General features: G+C 40.8%; 1 protein-coding gene across 1 annotated transcript in view; it reads left to right on the top strand.

Moving 5' to 3' along the window:
* Positions 1-15018, top strand: part of Fbxo45 (F-box protein 45) — a 28403-nt gene that overhangs the window by 6731 nt on the left and 6654 nt on the right. The window contains exon 2 of the mRNA XM_008838518.2: positions 9811-10167. Within this exon, the coding sequence (XP_008836740.1) occupies positions 9811-10167 (357 nt within the window). The remainder of the gene's footprint in view (positions 1-9810; positions 10168-15018) is intronic.

Genomic DNA, 15018 nt, shown 5'->3' with positions numbered 1-15018 from the left:
ATCCCTTCTCCTTCATGAGAATCCCTTTTCCCTTCTCTTGACTTTTGTAACTAGTGCAGCAATAAACATGAATATGAGTGTCTTTCTGGTATGCCATCTTGGATTTCTTTGGATATATTTCCAGTTGTATAGCTGTTTATATGGAGCTCTATCTCTAGGTTTTTTAATTTTTCCACTTTCCCCTCATCCTCACCAGCATTTGTTGTCATGTGTTTCTTGATGACAGTCATCTTTACTGGGGTGAAACAGAACCTCAAAGCAGCTTTAGTGTGCATTTCCCTGATGGAAAAGGATATTGAAATTTTTTACCTATTTATTTGCTACTTGTACTATTTTTCTTTTGAAAATTTTCTGTTAAATACATTTACCCATTTATCAATTAGCTGTATGTTTGCGAAGATGTTCTCCCATTCTGAAGGATGGCTCCTCAGTTTGCTTATTAATTTCCTTTGCTGTGAAGAAGCTTTTTGTGGGGACCTAAAGGCCCCACCTTGCAGAGGTCCAAGAGGAAGTTACTGGGGCACAGCTGACTTGTTTTAAAAGTCTGAAGGATACTTCCGCACTGCTGAGGAGTGGACGATCAGCACATGATCATCCTTAAGATATACCTTCAGGGGGGAGGGGGTTTCCAGATGCCTTTATAAGCTCTGTAACATCTGCAAGAAATGAGTCCCTACTTGACTAGGCTCCCCATTGCGCCTGAGTGTTCCCAGTACTGGGGGTGGCATGGGCTGGCGAACAGTGTGCTTACTCATCCCCAATCATCACTGTGTGGGGGTTGTTGGTTTGAACACCCCACACCTGCACATACTCTTACACATTCACATAACTGAAAATAATAAAAATAAATCCTTAAAAAAAAGACCAGGTCATACTATGAAGAGGACAATTAGAGAAGGGCGTAGCTGAGACAGCTGTCATAGAGAACAGATCCACATCGGTGGGCAGAGAATGAGAGTAGGCTAGTGAGCTGAGGGCAAAACCAGAGCTCAAAAGCACTCACCTAGGTCTTAATGCTGTTTGCTAAGATACAAGATCTAGGTTGTTCAGAGTCTGAGATGGAAATTATGAATTAAAAAAAAATTTTTTGTGTGTGTGTATGCATGTTATGCCTGCATGTAAGTAAGTGCACCCATGTCGTGCAATGCCTGCGGAGGACAGAAGAAGCTGTTGGATTCCCTGGAACTGGAGTTATGGACAGTTGTTAGCTGCCATGTGGGTGCTGGGATTCGAACCCAGGTCTCCTGCAAGAACAGTCAGTGTTCTTAACTGCTGAGTCATCTCTCCAGCCCCATGAATTTTTAAAATTTATTTATTGGATATTTTTCCCATCTTTTGAAATTTTCAGTATCTATTTTTAAAAACAGGAACACTTGGAACTGGGCATGGTGACGCATGCCTTTAGTCCCAGCACTTGGGAGACAGGCAGATTTCTGTGAGATCAAGGCCAACCTGGTCTGGGTAGCAGGTGCCAGGCCAGCTGGTGCTATAAGGAGATCTTGTCTCAAGAAGACCAAAAAAAAAAAAAAAAACAACCCAAGAACGCTTTATATATCATGATAATGGCTAGTATTACCTCCCAAAACACACTGACAGTAATCTCATTGTACATTGCAATGTTCTAATTTCTAATTGTCTCATAAATGTGAAGTTATATTTTAAATTCTACTTTATTTAATCAACATCTATATAAGGCCATGCCATGTCTTTTTTTTTTTTTTTTTTTTTTTTTTGTCTTTTTTGAGACAGGGTCTCCCTGTAGCCCCAGCTGTCTTGGAACTCACTCTGTAGACCAGGCTGGCCTTGAACTCACAGAGATCCACCTGGTAAGGCCATGACTAAATATAGTAAGGTTACCTTAGCCTTCAGATTAGCTCCATCTCGTCTCTCCTCCCTTCCCTGCCACTTGCTTGTTGTCACCCTGGGTTCCTCTGACTTCCTTCCCATGGTGTTCCTTAGCATGCTCTTCTGTCCTTCCTATTTCCTCTAGAGCATTGATCAGTTTAGATTAGATTGGATTAAATTTTTTAAATTTATGTCTTATTTTATGAGCGTTTTGCCTACATGTATGTAAATGTATCACATGCATGAAATGCCCGTGGAGGTCAGGAGAGGGCATTAGATCCCCTGGAACTGGAGTTATGAATACTTGGTGCTGGGACCAGACTCTGGTCCTCTGCAAGAACAGCCAATGCTTGTACACTGAACCATCTCTCCAGCTGAGATGATGATGATGATGATGATGATGATGATGATGATGATGATATTATTTGCAATTTTTTTTTTACTAGAATCAAGTGGTTAGAGATACATTAGAAAATAAGGTTGATATAATAAAGTGTTGTATGGTACAGACAATGGTAGGTAGGAATTTGTGAGAGTCGCATGAAGGGGATTGGGTGGCCCTGGTTAAGAATAGCTTCCTGGAGGTGGTGGTAGGGAATGTGTGGGAAGAAGAGCTATGATACACATAGGAGGAAGGTGGGAAAGGAAATGCAGAAGCTGATCTAGGGGGCTCTAAAAGCCAGGCAGAAGAAGTTGATGTGGTTCTAAGCTTGGAGCTATTAAAGGTCATTAAACTGGCATGAAGCTCAATAAAGATGCTGTTTTAGTAAAACAATTCTGGAAAGAATTCAAGGTTAAGGACTGAGTTTGTAGACTTTGAAAGGATAGAGGAAAGGTGGTCACTAAAAAAGTACTAGAGAATCAGTTCAGCAAAATTGGAAGCTGTGATAGGAGTTTGAGCTAGAGGTTGTCAGTAGCATCACCATAAAGGAGAAGAGCAACTGTAATTTATAACTGGGGAATAGGCTATAAGGAAATAGTACTTTAACGTTGATCATGTCTTTGTGTTATTCTCTTAATTGATTTGGGAATATTTTTCTCATTTGCTCTTTTTTTTTTTTGAGCTGTTTCCCTGTAGCCCCCAGCTGGCATGGAACTTCCTACATAGACCATTCTAGCTTCTGTTCATGCCTTCCTCTGCCTCTTTGAGTGCTGGGATTAAGGGTGTGCATCACCGTGCCCTGTACTCCCTCATTTACTCTGAAGGTCTGATTCCTTTTTTAAAAAAATTATATATACTTTATTTTTTTTTAATTTTATGTGTGTGAGTGTATTGCCTGCATGCATGTGAGTGTACCCACGTCATGCAATGCCATGGAGGTCAGAAGAGGGCATCGGATTCCCCTGAAACTGGAGTTAAGGACGGTTCATTGCTGCTATATGGGTGCTGGGACTCGAACCCAGGTCCTCGGCAAGAGCAGTCAGTGCACTTAACTGCTGAGCCATCTCTCCAGCCCTGAAGCTCTAATTCTTTAGGTGGTTAAAAGCACATATTGAGCCTGACATGGTGGCACACACCTTTAATTTCAGCACTTGAGAGGCAGAGGCAGTCAAATTTCTGTGAGATCAAAGCTAGCCTGGTCTACATAGTGAGTTCCAGGCCATCTGGGGCTATGGGAAGACCCTGTCTCAAAAAAAAAAAAAAAAAAAAACAAAAATAAAAGGGGGCGGGAGGGATGGCTCAGCAGTTAGGAGCACTGACTGCTCTTGCAGATGATCTGGGTTCGATTCCCAGCACCCACATGGTGGCTATGAACTATCCTTAACTCCAGTTCCAGGGGAATCCGACGCCCTCCTCTGACCTCCACAGCATTGCACGACATGGGTGCACCCATATACATGCAAGCAATACACTCATACACATAAAATAAAAATAATAAAAAAATATTTTTTTAAAAAAAGCCAAAACAAAAAAAGATAGCTAGACGTGGTGGCACATGCCTTAAATTTGCTGGACAAATAAGGCTCTGTAAAAAAAAAAAAAAAAAAAAAAAAAAAAAAAAAAAAAATCCAAAATAAAACAAAGCAAAAAAACCCAGTATACATTGAGGGCTAGAGCTAGAGAGATGGTCTAGTGGTTATGAGTGTGTACTGCTCTCCCAGAAGACCAGAGTTTGGTTCTCAACACTCATTTAGACAACTCATTACTTCCCTATATTTCATTTCAGGGTAAAAAAAAAAAAAAAAAAAAAAAAAAAAAAAAAAAAAATCCAAAATAAAACAAAGCAAAAAAACCCAGTATACATTGAGGGCTAGAGCTAGAGAGATGGTCTAGTGGTTATGAGTGTGTACTGCTCTCCCAGAAGACCAGAGTTTGGTTCTCAACACTCATTTAGACAACTCATTACTTCCCTATATTTCATTTCAGGGTGTCTCTTGCCTTCTTCTGGCCTCTGAGGGCACTGCACTCATGTGCACACATCCACACACAACACATTCACATACACATAAAAAAAAATAACATTAAACAATTTTAAAAATTAATACAAATAATTGGGGGCTAGAGAGATGGCTCAGTGGTTAAAAGCACCGACTACTCTTGCAGAGGACCTGGGTTCAGTTCCTAGCACCCACATGGCAGCTAACAACCATCTGTGCCTCCAGTTCCAGGGAATCCAGTGCCCTCTTCTTACCTCTGTGGGCATTGCATAACATGGGTGCACATACAGGCAATATACTCATAAAATAAAATAACATTTTTTTTTTTTTTTGGTCTTTGTTTGAGATAGAGTCTCCCTGTAGCCCCAGCCATCCTGGAACTCACTATGTAGACAAAGCTGCCTTGAACTCACAGAGATCCACCTGCCTTTGCCTCCTGAGTGCTGGGATTAAAGGCATGAGCCACCGTGCCCAGCCAAAAGTAATAATTTTTAAATATAGATAGATAGGAGCAAGTAAGAAAAAAATTCAGGAATATTTAATTTGTCCAGCCTCCTTGTGAAAACATGGGATACCTGAAACAAACAATTGGCTCTGTGCTCTGCAGTGCAACAGTGAAATGGTGCCTACCGGTGGAGGAGCACATGGCCTGGCTGGATCCCTGGCTCTCCCTGCAGCTCCTGCTCTAACTAGCTGCTAACCTTTAAGTCTATAGCTGCACCCCTGAGTTGGACTAGATAACCTTTAGGATCCTTCCTATTGTTGACTGGGATGCTGGAATTGATTTTTCAGATTAATTAAAGTAATAGACCTTTTGCCTTTAGAAGAATTCAGGGTTAAGGTTTGAATAAAGAAATAATTTGTTTTTTTGGTCTTTTTGAGACAGGGTTTCCCCTGTAACCCCAGCTTACCTGGAACTCAGTGTAAACCAGGCTGGCCTCGAACTCAAAGAGCCTGCCTCTGCCTCCTGAGTGCTGGGATCAAAGGCATGCACCACCACACCCGGCACAAAAAATAATTTTTTAAGTTTTATGTGTATGAATGCTTGACTGCCTATATGTAGGTGTACCTGTTGCTTGCAGAGGCCAGAAGAGGGTGTGGGATCCCCTGGAACTGGAGTTACAGATAGTTGTGAGCAACTGTGTGGGTGCTGGGAACTGAACTGGGTCTCCTGCAAGAACAGCAAGTGTTTTTTTCCAAATCATATAATTAACCAATGAGCCATCTCTCCAACCCCCAAGAAGACTTTTTTTTTTTTTTTTTTTTTTTTTCTGAGACATGGTCTCTGTAGTAGCTCCAGCCTGCCTAGAACTCAATACAGAAACCAGGCTGGCTTCAATCTCACAAAGATCTACCTCCCTCTGCCTCCCAAGTGCTGGAATTAAAGATGTGTGCCACCACTCCCTGCTGAAGAAGGGAGTTTTAAATTAAAGTAGAAGCCATAAGTTTCATATTGTTAAAACATTAAAATTTGTCATGTTTGCAGAGAAGCTATTTTGTTTTTTTGTTTTTTTTTTCCTTTTTGAGACAGGGTCTCCCTGTTGCCCAAGCTGGCCTGAAACTCACTATGTAGACCAGGCTGGCCTTGAATTCACAGAGATCCACCTGCCTCTGCCTCCAGAGTGCTGGGATTAAAGGCATATATCACCATGCCTGGCAAGGAGCTATTTTTATATGGTCTTTATGTTAGGAGGTTTTTAAAATTTTAATTTAATTTAATTTTTTTTTGGTCTTTTTGAGACAGGGTTTCCCTGTAGCCCCAGCTGTCCTGGAACTCACTATGTAGACCAGACTGGCCTTGAACTCACAGAGGTCCACCTGACTCTGCCTCCTGAGTGCTGGGATTAAAGGCTTGTGCCACCACACCTGGCTCTCCTTCTCTTATGCTCAGAGACCATTACTAAGAAAAAGAAGACTCACTAAACAATCACAAAAATATATCTACTAATATTGAATGCATGTTTTGAATGCATGTTTTTTGGGCTTTTTGGTTTGTTTGTTTGATATTTTTGAGACAGGATCTCCCTGTAGGCCTGGCTGACCTGGAACTCGCTTTGTAGACCAGGCTGACCTTGAACTCACAGAGATCCACCTGCCTCTGCCTCCCAAGTGCTGGGACTAAAGGCATGCACTACCATGCCTGGCTTTGATTGACTGCATTTGGGCAGGGGGCGTGCTTTTTAGACAAGGTCTCTCTAGCCCCAGCTGGCCTGGAACTGACTACTTAGACCAGACTGGACTTGAACTCACAGAGATCCATTTGCCTCTGCCTCAAGAGTTCTGGGATTTAAAGGCATACATTACCATGCCTGGCAAGGAGCTATTTTTATATGATCTTTATGTTAGGAGTTTTTTTTTTTAAATTATTATTTGTATTTTATGTGTATTAGTTGTATTGCCTTCATGTATGTAAGTTCATCTATGTCAGGCAATGCCCACGGAGACCAGAAGAGGGTGTTGGATCCCCTGGAACTGGAGTTACAGATGGTTGTTAGCCACCATGTGGGTGCTGGGAATTGAACCCAGGCCCTCTGCAAGAGTAGCCAGTGCTTTTAACCACTGAGTTATCTCTCTAGCCCCAGGAAGTTTTTTTTTTTTTTTAGCTTATTATTTTTATGTATATAAGTGTATTTCCTGTATACATTTGAGTATAGTGCCTGCAGAGGTAAGAAGAGGGTCTCGGATTCCCCTGGAACTGGAGTTATGGACGGTTGTTAGCTGCCATGTGGGTGCTGAGATTCGAACCTGGGTTCTCTATAAGAGCAGCCAGTGCTTTTAACCACTGAGCCATCTCTCCAGCCCCCATATTAGGAGTTTTAATATTTTTATTTTATGTGTACATGTACATGAATGTATGTATGTGTACCACATAGCTTCAGGAGCCAGCAGATGTCAGAAAAGGGCATTGGAACCCCTGGAACTGGTATTACAGGCAGTTGTGAGCTACCATGTGGGTGTGGGGAACTGAACTCAGGTCTTCTGCAGGAACAGCAAATGCTCTTAACCACTGAGCCATTTCTCATTACTTAATGAAGGGTCAGCTAACCTATCCAATTGGTAGCTGCTCCTTATATACCCTTCCTGGTTGCATTTATGTGTGCTCTAGGGAATTATATGACTTGAAACAGTAAGTGTAGTGGTGTCTCAGTGTATGAGTAATACCTAGCAAATAAACTAAGGACCTAAGGTAGTTTGTGGTCACTAAAATCTTTCATAAACTTTAGGGCTGCTATGATTGAGGTCTTTATTTTATTTAATATGCATGTATGTGTGTGTGTGTGTGTGTGTGTCTGTGTGTCTGTGTGTGTTTGCTGTGCTAGGGATAGAACCCAATACTTTGATATTCTTGACAAGTATTCTAATGATCTGTACCCTCAGTGCTCAAAATATAATTATTTTGTGTTTTTGAAACAGATCTCATATAGCTCAGGCTAGCCTCAAAATTGATATGTAGCTAAAGATGACCTTGGACTTCTGATCCTTCTGCCTTTGTCTCCCAAGCTGCTGTGATAGAAGCTGCTTCTCAACCAGATATAAGTAAAAGTGAAGAAAATAGTTTGATTTTCTTAAACCTACTACCAGGGATTACCATGACTCATGACAAATCTAGTTTCATGTTTATCCCACTCTGCCTCTGACTATTTCAGAGCAATTACTATATATCATTTCATGCATAAGTATTTCAGTAATAGCTAAAATACAAGGAAAGTTATGTATACATTTTGATGTTCTGAGAAATGTGCTTGTAGAAATTATGCTACAGTTTGAGATTTGGTCAGTGCTAGGACATTTGCATTGCCCCCACCCCTTTTGACAGTCTTTTTAAAAAAATATATATTTTATTTATTATTTTTATTTTTTTATGTGCATACATGTAAAGCCTGCATACATAAGTACACCTGTGTCGTGCAGTGCCTGTGGAGGTCAGAAGAGGGTGTTGGATCCTTTGGAATTAGAATTATGGATAGTTGTTAGCTGCCATGTGGGTACTGGTATTTGAATCCAGGTCTTCTGCAAGAACAGCCAGTGTTCTTAACTGCTGAGCCATCTCTTCCACCCCTTGACAATCTTTTAAAAAAAAAATTATTTACTTTTTATTTTTGTGTATGAATGATTTGCCTGCATCTATGTTAGTGCACCTGTGCCATGCAGTCCCCAAAGTGGCCAGTAGATGGTGTTGGATTCCCTGAAACTGGAGTTATAGACCATTGTGGCGTTATAGACCCGCGATGTGGGTGTTGGGAATGGAGCCCAGGTCCTCTAGAAGAACAGCCAGTACTCTTAACCTCTGAGCCATCTCTCCAGTCCCTCAACAGCCTTTTGTGTGTTTTCCTTGCTCATCTTAAACTTCTGGTTCAAGAGATCCTCCCACCTCAGCCTTTGAAGTGGCTAGGACTGCAGGCATGTGTTCTGTGCCTAGGTCTAGTTGGTAGTTTTTCAGTTTGGTTTTTGTTTTCAGAGAGTTTCAGTATATACCTCTGTCTGGACTGGAACTCATTATAAATGACCAGTCTGACCTTGAACTAGTCTGCCTGCTTCTGCCTCCTGAGTGCTGGGATTAATGGCATGCACCACCTAGACTACTGTATCCAGCCAGTTGGTAGTTTTATTTTTTGGGTTTTTTTATTGTCTTTTTGAGACAGGGTCTCTCTGTTGCCCTAGCTGTCCTGGAACTCACTATGTAGACCAGGCTGGCCTTGAACTCACAGAGATCGCCTGCCTCTGCCTCCCGAGTGCTGGCATTAAAGGCATGTGCCACCACGCCTGGCTATTGGTAGTTATTTTTAAAACTATTATTTTTATTTTATGTGTATGCATGTATTGCGCCTGCATGTAGGTAAGTGCACCCGTGTAGTGCAATGCCCACAGAGGACAGAAGAGGCTATCGGATCCCCAGGAACTGGAGTTACGGACATTTGTTAGCTGCCATGTAGGTACTGGGATTCAAACCCGGGTCTTCTGCAAGAACAGCCAGTGTTCTTAACCGCTGAGCCATCTCTCCAGTCCTGGTAGTTATTTTTAATGTGATAGAATATTTAATGTTTCTAAATTTCCCATCTAGAAACTTTAAGCTTTATTTGGAAACACTTATTTTAAAATACATAGTGGGACTGGAGAGATGGCTCAGCAGCTAAGGGCACTGGCTGCTCTTGCAGAAGACCTGGGTTCGATTCCTAGAACCTACATGGTAGGAAACAACTGTCAGTAACTACAGTTCCAGGGGATCTAACACCCTCTTCTAACCTCTGTGGGCATTGCACATGGGTGCACTTAACATGCATGCAGGCAATACACACACACACACACACACACACACACACACACACACACACTTAAATATTCTTAAAATACATAATATTTGTAAACATATAAAAATATCTTTTTGGAGGCAGGTAAGAGAAACAGAATTTTGCTATGTCTCAATCCTTCTGCTCCAGCCACCTGGAGGGCTGAGATTACAGGTGTGAGCAGCCACATCTGGATTAATAATTTTTGTTTATTTGTTTTAGGGGGGGTAGTACTTTTTAAAATTTAAGAAAAATAACATTTGATTTCTTTTGGTCTGTTGTTTCTCATGCTTTTTAGGTACGTGCTTTCCAACATGCCTTCAGCACTAATGACTGCTCCAGGAATGTCTATATTAAGAAGAATGGCTTTACATTACATCGGAACCCCATTGCTCAGAGCACTGATGGTGCAAGGACCAAGATTGGTTTCAGTGAGGGCCGCCATGCGTGGGAAGTATGGTGGGAGGGCCCTCTAGGTACTGTGGCAGTGATAGGAATTGCCACTAAACGGGCCCCCATGCAGTGCCAAGGTTATGTGGCCTTGCTGGGAAGTGATGACCAGAGCTGGGGCTGGAATCTGGTGGACAATAATCTACTACATAATGGGGAAGTCAACGGCAGCTTTCCACAGTGCAACAATGCACCAAAATACCAGGTGAGAAGTGGCATTTCCTCAAGTGTGGGCCTTTTCAAATCATACCTTAATTTGTTTTAAACATAAACATTTATGGGACTGGAGAGATGACTCAGAAGAGTACTGGCTGCTTTTGCAGAGGACCCGGTTTCAATTCTCAGCATCCACATGGTGGCTAACAACTGTCTGTAGCTCCAGTTCCAAGGGATCTGTTACCCTCTTCTGATCTCTGCAGGGACTGGATGACAGGGGGTGCACTTACACACATAGAGGCAATGCACTCATAATACATAAAATGGGGCTACAGGGAGACCCTGTCTCAAAAAGACCAAAAAAATAAATAAATATGAAGAAATAAAATATGTTAAACATAAACATTTTAATATAGCAGCTATGGGTTTTTGTTTTTATTTTAGTAGTTGTTTTTGGGGGGTAGGTCTTTTTGAGACAGGGTCTTCCTGTAGTCCCAGCTGGCCTGGAACTTACTATGTAGATCAGGCTGGCCTGGAACTCACCAAGATCCACCTGCCTCTGCCTCCCAAGTGCTGGGATTAAAGGTATGCGCCACCATGCCTGGCCTTATTTTAGTAATTTTTAAATAAATGGTAGAAATGATTATCAGTATTTTCTAGTATGTATTTGAGCAATCTGTTTCTGCTCTAGATCATAGGTTGCCAAGCTTTTTCTGTACAGGGACAAAGAGTAAGCCAGGCATGGTGGCACATGCCTTTAATCCCAGCACTCTGGAGGCAGAGGCAGGCCTGGTCTCCATAGCAAATTCAGGCCAGCTGTGGCTACAGGGAGACCCTGTCTCAAAAAGACCAAAAAAAAAAGAAAAGAGTCCTATTTTAGGCTTTGCTGTCCATATTGTCTTTAATACAACTTTCAGCTCTCTTTTATAGTATCAACTCCGTGTAGATAATATGAATAAAGAAACATGACCATGTGCAAAAAGACCTCATTTATGGGCCGCAGGACCACTTTGGGAGCAGTTTGTCAGTTCTTGCTTAAGATGTTATCTTTTCATCATGGCATGTCCAAACTTTTTTTCTGGATATTTTACCACAACAAATGCCCCTCTGTGCACATGCATGCATATTTATCTGCTTCTTATTAATCTATGGATTCAAAGGCCTTGGAGGCATCAGTGTTTTTTGTAGATAGAGATAGGCAAGTTCAGGTAAACTGCTGCATTTTCTATTCTTTGTACCTTAATGTCTTACACACCCATTTGATTCTAGAACCAGAATTTTTCCTACTTCTAGAAGTCATATTGTAGATATGTAGAAGTCAGAGTGTAAAATACAACAGTCTGATAAGAAACCAGAAGTTGGGCTGGAGAGATGGCTCCATGGTTAGGAGCTCTTGCTGCTCTTCCAGAGGATCAGATTTCAGTTCCCAGCACTCCCTTGGGCAACTCACAACTACCTGTAACTCCAGCCCCAGGGATCTGATGTCCTCTTCTGGGCTTTATGGGCACCTGCTGCCTATGCACTTAGAGACACACACATACACATAAATTTTAATAATAATAAAAAAATCTTGAGCTCTAGATTGTGTATTTCAGAAGCACAAGTAACTTGAAGTCTCTGGCTTCAGCGATGCTCTCGGCTCCGGCACATGAATGTAGAAGAGCTAAAATTGTATCCCATCTCCTGAAGTACCAGAGATGATTTTCTTTGTTAAAACCCTTGCCTTGTTGTCTCTTGGGTCTCTGTGCGTACATACCCTACAGGGAGGGTATGTGGATTTATCATTAAATATAACTTCTTATCACTACTTTCAGACGCAATGAAAATGCATAGGTCTTTGGTTTCAGAGAACACAACTTTTATTTCTGTCTTAAATTTATTTATACTTGTTTTATTCACTGCATGTGATCTATTTTGATGAATGTTCCATGTATGCCTTAAAAGAACATACATTCCGTTCTTGGATGGAATATTCTGTAAATAATAGGTCAGATAATAGGATTCAAGCCTACTATATTCTTCCTGATTTTTCTTTCTACTTGTTCTTTTACTGAGAAAAGCATTAAAGTTTCCAACTATGGTCACTACCTTGTCTTTTTTTCTTTCTGGTCTGTCAGTTTTTGCTTCATAGACTTAGGGGCTCTGATTGTTAATTTTCCTGCCTAGTTTATCATTCATTATAATGATCTTTGACTATTAGTATTCGTCTCTAAATCTGTTTTGTCTGATTTTAATATAGCCACGCCAGCAAAGTACTCCCCCTCCCCAGCCCTTTACTTTTAATTAGTCTTGTCATTAAAATTGGAAAGCATTTGGAAGAGGCTTGCTTTTTCATTTCAGTCTTGCAATCTCTGTCTTTTAGAGCTCAGTACATTTACATTTTGTGTAATTCTTGGACTGCTTGATATTATCCTTGTCTTTGTGGTCACATAATTTATGGTTCTCTTCCTTGCCCCAAGCCTTTGTTCTTTGTGTTTTTATTGGACCATATCTATTGCTCTAGCTTCCTGTCCATCTCTAATGTAGTCTACCATGTCAGCTCTGCTGTTGAACCAGGCTAACAAGTTTTGGTTATTGTACCTTTCGATCTAGATTTCATTTGGTTTCTTCAGTTTACATTTCTCTATTGAGATTTCCTATTTATTTCTTTAATTATTTGTGCATATTTATAATGGCTGTAATATATTAATATAAATATCTGTAACTATCATATTTAAAGTCTTTGTCAAATGAGAAAACTGAGACCCACTTGGTGTCAGTTCCTGCTGACTACCTCCTTGAACCACTAGAATCATACTTTCCTAATTTTTGTCTTAGTGATTTTTTAAAAATTTAAAATGTATGTGTGGATAATATGTACTAGTAACTTTGGAATGTCTTATTTTTCTTAGAAACTGCTTTATTCTTTGATACACGTGGCTTTTCTTATAGTGGTAGCCAATTAGCTTGTCTAGACTCCAACTCTAAACTCATCTTCCATGTGATATGCCACAGGAAAGATCCAGCTTTTTTAGCTTCTAGTTTTTCAACTTTGCTGCTTTTTCAAAAAGTCTGTCTCACAGGAGTTCCGTAACGGTCCAGCTCTGGTGGTCTCACAAGCATTTGGGCAGAGCTCTCAGATTCAGGTGCTCATTCTTTCTGTGGTTCTGTTACTTCTAGAGTTCCTTCTTCTGCTTTCCAGCCACTCTGCCCTTCCCGAGTTTTACCCACCTACACTAACACTAGGAAGACTTCTGCTGTTTGCTTCCTGTGCTGTGTGCAGCGTGTCCTCCAAGGCAAGCAGGCTTGTGAATTTCAGCAAGATTACTTCTGTCTTTTATTCTGCTGCAAGATAGGAATAATTCCTAAGATTGATGAGAGAATTAGATAGGATAATAATGCTACTTAACAGAACATTAGCATTGTTTTGTTTGTATTTTGTGGTTGAAGATGACTTAGAGGGCCATAAGATAGGCTATGTTAGTGATTGAATCAGCAAAGAGTGGAACAAAGCAGATACTGGCTGTTACTTGTGGGAGGAAATACAATGAAGGAAAGCAACAGGAGTTGCTGCAATCAGGAAGCGTTACATTTTTATTATAAATTTTAGAACGTTTTCTTTTTATTTTTTGAGAAAAGATCTTATGTAGCCCAGACTGGCTTCTGACTCACTGTGTAGCCAAGGATGAATTTGAACTTCAGGTCTTCCTGCCTCTCCCTCCCAAGTGCTGGCTTATTAATAATGCACTCTCATTTTGGGTTTGTGTGGTCCTGGGGATTGAATCCAGAGCTTCATGCATGCCAGGCAAACGCTCTACCACATGAACTACATTCTCTTTCTATTCTTCATTCCATAAAATGTAACATTCTTTTATAGATATGAGCAATAAAAATGCATTCTTTTTTTAAAAATAATTTATTGAGAATTTCATACATGCATTTAAGGTGTTTTCATCAAATCCATGCCCACTCCCTCCCATCTAACTCCTCCCATATCTCCCCATCACTTTTCTGATAACTTCATGTACTTCTTCTTTGATTTATTTATTTTTATGGGGCTTTTGGCTACTCTTAACATTCCCCCCTCTGAAGTGGTAACCCTAAAATCTTTTAAGGATTACTTACAAGCTCCCAAATACTTTTGACATTTTTGGCCTTTGGAACAGAGAATGTTGCTAAGAGGCGCAAGGACATTTTGACTTTTAGCCAAGAAACTGGCTAATTTTCTTTGGGGTCTTTTTACCCTAACTGCCTGGCCAATTCCTACCTCCTATTCTTATCACACCATCCTCTGAAGAGGTTACCCAAATTGCCAGTAGGGAATCGGGACACAGACTGCTTTGGCTTCTCCATGCTGAACAGGGACGCAGGGTAAGGCAATTGGAATACCCCTTCACTGGGTCTATCTAAAAGAGTCCCAGATTTCATAACTCTTATCTCTAAGGGGAAAGGAAAGTCCTTGAATCATGAATAGGAGCTCTAAAGGAAAAGGGAAGGCAAGAGTAATTAGCATTATTATATGTTCTAGAAAGGGAACTAGAAAAAAGTCAGAACAAGGCAATTTTCAGATGTTCATGTGAAAGTCCATTGGAATTTCTTGATAAGGGCTTCCAAAAGCATCCCTCTATTGAGTTCTTCCTAATTTTTCTTTTGTCTTCCAAGGCTGGACTAGTTGGCTGGGGAGAGTAGCTGGGTATTCAGGTGAGGGTCCAGTGACCCTACTTGGCACTCCTTTAATGAATGAGCACAACCATCAATAAGCCCAATTGTGACTGTTTAGCGATCAGGCTCAGCCGAAGTCATGATGATGGTAGTTATTAAAAGGACCTGTAATTTAAAAGGATTTGGTGCTAGGAGCCACATATGAGGGAGAACACACATCATTTGTTTTTCTGAGTCTGTGTTACTTCACTTAGTATAA

Source organism: Nannospalax galili, unplaced genomic scaffold (assembly GCF_000622305.1).
Source record: "Nannospalax galili isolate Female #2095 unplaced genomic scaffold, S.galili_v1.0 scaffold598, whole genome shotgun sequence".
NCBI classification, from domain to species: domain Eukaryota; kingdom Metazoa; phylum Chordata; class Mammalia; order Rodentia; family Spalacidae; genus Nannospalax; species Nannospalax galili.
This window is presented reverse-complemented; position numbering and strand designations above follow the sequence as displayed.